The following is a 6,417-nucleotide window of genomic DNA, read 5'->3' as shown; positions in this document are numbered from 1 at the left end:
AAAGTAGCTGATTCATATGTCCCTGTTGAAGTAAGTACATCCGAAAGGAAGGCGTTGTGTAACATGATATGAAACACCTCCGATTCTATGTCCTACAAGGATTGGATGAGTAAATATTACGTACTTATTATCTAACTTGCTTCCGCGTATGGTAATTATTCTGGAACATTAATGTCTGGTATCAGTACCATAGAAAACACCACTGTGAACAGCTATGGGATTACCTAAACAAATAACGAATTCAATTTAAATGCGATTTACTTAGAGTACCATCGAAGTTTTTTTTATCTCCGTAACATAAAATATTTATTCAAGTTAATCCTTCAGCAGTCTGTTTTCTTGTGATTTATGTCTGTCCAAAATCTGGCCATGCCACTGTATGATTTTCTGTATTCTCGTGAGTGATGTCTTCCTCAACATATTTCAAATAATTCAATATAATTCAATATTGCTTGATAACGAACATTTTTATTGGCTTACAAATTTACTTTATCAGCCCATGAAGGAAAAAAAGTGTCGACAGTAGCCGAGACACTGGCGTAATTATTCCATTGGAAAAAAAAAGATAAATCGTAAATTGAATTATAAGGATTAATTTGAATATATATTTTACTATTTATATCACAAACCGCTATACAGTTTATTTGGAGTACACTCGATTTTTTGTGTTATATCTCCATAACATATTTTTTTTATTAAAGTTAATCTTTAACTAATCCATTTATGTAGAGGTGTTTTGTCATATTGTATGGGCTGTGACCTGCTTATTTCTGTGGGATGTGGGTGTTTGTGTTATGTTCGAGGTGAAGAAGCTCCACAAGTCTTCCACTGGTGTACGTGAAGCTACTATGTTTTGAATGTTGGTGGGTTCGTCATTTGTCGATATCTGCCGCCATGGTTACCGAGCTGGTAAAGTGGGCTTTCTTTCTATCTGTCTGGATTTTGGATGTTGCGGTATTTAGGCCACAGTATACAGTGTCATGATCCAAGAATCATGGTATCACTGGATGGAATATTGGTGAGTATAATCTAGGCTTATGATGCTCTTGCATCATTGCATCATAAGCTTATGATGCTCTAGGTCCTTCTGACATCTGTGATAGATCTTGGTCAACCAGGATGTTTCTTAACTTAAATGTTGTTGTGTGGAGTCGATGGCTTCATTGTTCTCGATGTCTAGTTCCATCCTGGTAGATTGAAGTCTAGACCTATGGTGGAGGAGTTGTAATTACAGCAATAACATTTACGCAAATCCCGTACGGCGACAGCGTCCTTTTCTTGGCTCATGGCTAAAGTACGTATTCTAATGTAATTCTTGGACGAGTAATTGTTTTTTTTTTAGTATTCCGTATTGTTTCAGTGGTATTAAACACTGACTAGAATTACTGGTACTGTTTGCGAATGCGCATATATAACGTTATTTCACATGGAAGTACACTCTCATTAGGTTTAGTGAATGAATCAAAGAAACGTCTCACTTCGAACGAAACTTAAGCCTTGCACTAAAATAAACCTTGTATTGTAAGATATTAACCATGTTTTCTCTATATCTGTTATTGTAGAATAAATACATAAAAGGGATATATTTCACTCCAGTCAAAGTACCAATTTTGATATTTTCAGTCGCTTTTGACAAATCGGAATGCGGCATTGAAAGTGAAAATATCATTTCGATCGTTATGTCATTAGTTCGTGAACAAAAATGCGTCATGATTTTACTTCGCACTCGTCAAAAATATCAAACTTTCGACCAAATCGATGAAATATAACTGGTATCCATTAAGAAACAAGGAATATCCTCTATATATCAAGAGCATAGTAGACACTTACTGAATGGGTATGAGGGAAATAGCACTTTTATGGTTCCCAGAGACACGAACTATTATCCTCATCGCACTTCTTTAAAAGGTACTTTTGCAATCCATACCTGATTGTAATCATGGATTTTTTAGTGTATCGGGATCCATCAACTATTTCTGTATTATAGGTTGATCGTCCAGTAGGGCTGTGGGTTATTGTATTAGAAATGTTTGATTTAAACAATTGATGGCATTGTAGAACACTCATCTATTGTGTTATTACAAATCATCATCACTAGAAATAAAAAACTTATTTAGAAAAATAGCATTTATTTTTCAAAATTCCCTTATTTTATTCATCATACTTTATATGTGAGAAAATGATAATCCGTACGCTTCGGCTATGATAGCGACACTGAATTAATATTCATTTTCTGAGACGTGGCGCCACATGTTGATTATTTCAAGTACTCGTTATATATGTTTTGGTATGAGATTAGGGATTTTATAAGTACAGTGCTCGATGTGGTACAGATAATTCTGATGTATACACTCTTTGAAAAATTAAAACGATATTAAACAGTCAATTGTTTCTATTGTTCAATTCATCGTTGTGTTGTTTTATTCAGGTGATTAAACAGTCACAAAAATAGCATGTTTTACTTTACTTGATTTTGCGGATTTTGTATATTGTTTTGTCCATGTAAAATATTTAGCTATACAGTTTATTATAAAATGTTTGGAATGAAAATGTAAATCTATTGTGATTTCGAGTGTACGTGAACTTTTTGGGTATCAAATATCTGAATGTGTGTATTAAAGAGTACATGCGTATATAGTCTAACATAAGGAAGGTATATCAGACAAAACATAATTGATTTGATATAACATAATCTCGAGATACATTGTGCATTGTGTCCAAAAACCTATTTGTATAATACCAAACCCTCGGTAATACATACAAAATTTGGGTCTATATTGATAAGTCCCTGTGTAGTCCGACTCTTCATTTCTTATCTTTGGGTTTCAGCTGATCAACCCCGTACTCCTTAAAATAAAACACTATAGAATCACAGAAGGATTCCAACTAAAGGAGAGGTATCTTATATATGAACAAAGAATAAATGTCCGCTTCTCAAACGCTAATGTTCAAATTTTGAAATGTGGAAATTTTATAAGGCTGTGTGTTGAATAAGGTCATCATGTGTAAGGACACGTATGTTATGAAACATCCTTTGAATTAAGAAAAAAATTTAATTTCGAACCCAAAAAGGGAGAGTAAGTACTGGGTAAAGGATATAGATACTGCAAGTAAAACATGGCATGTCATGTTGACAAAGCTAAGGTAGTAACCGGTAGTGGTTATCTATATAGGCCAGTGAGATACATATCCTATTGTCTGAGGCTGCTATTGACAATATATGATCAAAACAATATCTCAAAATATCAATTATTGCGCAAGATTATAGTTTTTGCGATATGTTGTTACACTCGTTTAATAAAGACGTTTCTAAAGCAGAATCCCCGTATATAATTTGAAACCTACGATTTATTGAAAGCTCCAAAACACAGAACTTTATGTTCACGAGATCCAATGAACTTTATTTAACGAATTCATATACAAAACATAAATTTTATACAAAATCTCCATCCCGTCTACAATTCGGTGCGTTCCTAAAACCCGTATAACAGTAAGCTACTGGATGTCTTACACGGAACACAGTTTGATCAAGCCTGTGGTTGAAATTCATGTAACAAGAGATTCCAGAAGGAACTCAGCGCCCACCATCGAATGCTTTACATGTATGATAGTAAAAGGAAATAGATAAATTTTATGTTTTCCCTTATCCTTTGAAGCATTTGATACACAAAGAGAAACAACACGTACATGCCACGTCAACATGGCAGCAAAATACCAGTGCTTCAATTATCAAAATTCATTATCGGTTCTAAAATGCAATACCGGTATGCATAACTAGGCACCAGAGGAAACCTACATATGAAATGGTACAGATCCCATTAGTTCTGCGAAATAGCGGTTAAACACACTTTATAGTTGTCAAAATCCATCATAGCTGTCTCTCAGCCATCTTGTTTTGGGATAGGTCCTAAAATTCAATATGCATAACAAGGCACCATGAGGAACCTACATATGAACATATGAAATTTTAGATAGAGATCCTTCGATACTGTCTGACAAATAGCGATAACGGGAGGGGGGCAGACCACGAAAGAAAGGCGATTTGAATACTAGTAATTTTATCATTTGTTGATGGTGGGCTGACTGAAAACATACGTAGGTATTCTTTAATCTGGCAAAATCACAAATGAGATTGAATAGATATATATATATTCCAACGTGAACTGTTCCTCTGTGTCACAGTAACGTTGACGTCTGTATTTATATAACACCATTGCGTACGTCCAATTGTCCTTTACATGCTGAAGTATAGTCTGACGCAAGTATGTTGTCTTTTGATTTGGCCAATTCTCCCTTCTGATTATTTACCCTAACATGTCTCAGTGCTGATGGACTGGCATCTCCTGATCTGTTGATCCTGTCTACCGAATTTTTCTCTCCGCTTTTGTCTCTTTGTAGGAACCTGCGGCGTATGACGATGTATACCAACCCGTTCAAGAAACCTCCAATATTCGTGAAAGTTGTCAAGAAATAGTAAATGACGATGGGGATGTTATAAGTAAACAACTGCAATGCACCAAACAGGGCAGCGGCCCAATACTGGACAAAGAACGCAAGCAGAAAGAGGATCATGTTTCGCGCCACGCGCCTCGTGCGTGACGACATCCGGGATCCTTGAAACTTAGAGGACCCCACTTTGAGGCGCCAGTATGTTAGTCCATACAATACCAGGTTGACCATGAACACGACCAGTAAAGGGATCGTCAGATATACTGTATTCATTAGTCTCCCTCTGATGGCATCCATAAAGCAACTGCAACATGTGAGATCATAATTAAAAGTACTTCATGTATTACAATATACTAGAGTAATAAATATGCTTACTAAATATCATACTCATACTTTGGTCATTTAATGAAAGATATGTTAATTTGCTTATAATGTACTTTGGTGTTATATATTATTTCTAATAACGGTCATCTCGTATAATTGGCATCATATTGCTTTAGCGCATGTCAAAGCGTTAACATTCAAAATCGCCAACATGCAAATATGACATTTTGAACACGCTAAATTTAGCCAAAATGTCAACAATCCAATCTGTCAACACTAAAAATGCCAATAATGCTAAGTTCTACATAATAAACGCCAACATGTTATACTGCTCTATCAGAGTTACTTCCCTTCGTTTCACATCGGGATGAAGCGAAGGGAAGTAATTCTGACATATGAGAATCGGCTAAATCCATCTAGGGTCTAACACTATATATATTTGAAAACTCACCAACGACGACAAGAAACCATCACGTTCTAGCGCCGAAGCGGTAACACTAGATGGTTGAAATCAGCATCAATCAATATTTAATTAAGTTACAAAACTTACAAGACTGTGTTTGGTCCGAACTGGTTCAAAGACACGGCAACAATGGATGCTATCAGAGGTGCACCGAAAATCCCAATCAAAAGTCGATGGTCATATTTTCCAAACGGAATGTCCTTGTTGAAAAACATTAAACAAAATGCGTTGATGGCAACGAGATTTATCATGAAAATTTGCGCAGACAAAAATTCGGATAAGATAAATCCATAGAATGCACAAAGTCCTTTTGGTTTCACGTGAGATCGAGTGACGAGCACATGCGTATGGTCCAAACTGTGAGCGATATTGAAGAGGCCATCACAAATAGCAATGTATACAACGAATCGGTCGCTCTTCGACCACGTAAAGAAATTAGTTTTTCGTTTAGTGAAGGAAGCAGTTATAACGGTCACAGCACAAAGAAAACTGATGAAAATACACAATAAAGCTGCTAAATGGATGCCGTAAAAATGTCCATGGTCATACACATCCAGATCATAACCGCTCCTCGGAGGTTTTGTCACGTTCCCGTCGGTCGTTTGCATGTTAGACTTCTATGTGCGATCGGGTCCTAGGTAAAGCTTCTCGGTTGGGTTTCATTACATACATGAATATTGTTATTTCTGTTCCTTTTATAAAATAAACACGTCCATTATCTCGTGTCACAATGGAACAGCATCTGCATGTCAAGGCCAATGACAATATACAGTCAAACTGAGTCTCCCGTGATAGGTCGTATCGAGAGTTAGTCAAGGGTCTCTGGAATAGATCGGTCATGTGGTGCGGAAATTAGAATTTCCGAGTCTGTCATCACTTAAATTCCTTCCTCTCCTTACACACAATGATTCAGTGTTATATCTTATAAAGTACTCTACAGTTGTCCGTGTACAAATCTTATGTCCAGTTAACCTATGGACCAATATATAATTACTGGCAGTCCGTGATGTCAAACAAAACAAGAAGCGTTTCCCAACAAAGTAGCACCAAGAAGATATACCTTGAATAACTCCTTTTTACATAATCACGCGTGTTATTTTGATATTTGTCAACATCATCACAAATAACTTTTTACAATAAAATTGAAAAAAGAGCCTCCTTCTCTTTTCTGGTCGTGTTAT

The 6,417-nt window shown here is 36.0% G+C and overlaps 1 protein-coding gene across 1 annotated transcript; it reads right to left on the bottom strand.

The window, feature by feature from the left end:
- Nucleotides 1-3,374: 3,374 nt before the first annotated feature.
- On the bottom strand, nt 3,375-6,074 carry LOC138318998 (uncharacterized). The gene is made up of 2 exons (XM_069261876.1): nt 5,324-6,074; nt 3,375-4,753 (listed from the first exon to the last, which is right to left on the bottom strand). The coding sequence occupies exons 1-2, from the start codon at nt 5,842-5,844 to the stop codon at nt 4,201-4,203; spliced, it is 1,074 nt and encodes a 357-aa protein (XP_069117977.1). The 5' UTR covers nt 5,845-6,074; the 3' UTR covers nt 3,375-4,200.
- Between the last annotated feature and the right edge of the window lie 343 nt (nt 6,075-6,417).

Source organism: Argopecten irradians, chromosome 3 (assembly GCF_041381155.1).
Source record: "Argopecten irradians isolate NY chromosome 3, Ai_NY, whole genome shotgun sequence".
Classification (NCBI taxonomy): domain Eukaryota; kingdom Metazoa; phylum Mollusca; class Bivalvia; order Pectinida; family Pectinidae; genus Argopecten; species Argopecten irradians.
Note: the sequence above shows the minus strand (reverse complement) of the source record. Positions and strands in the feature narration are given on the sequence as shown.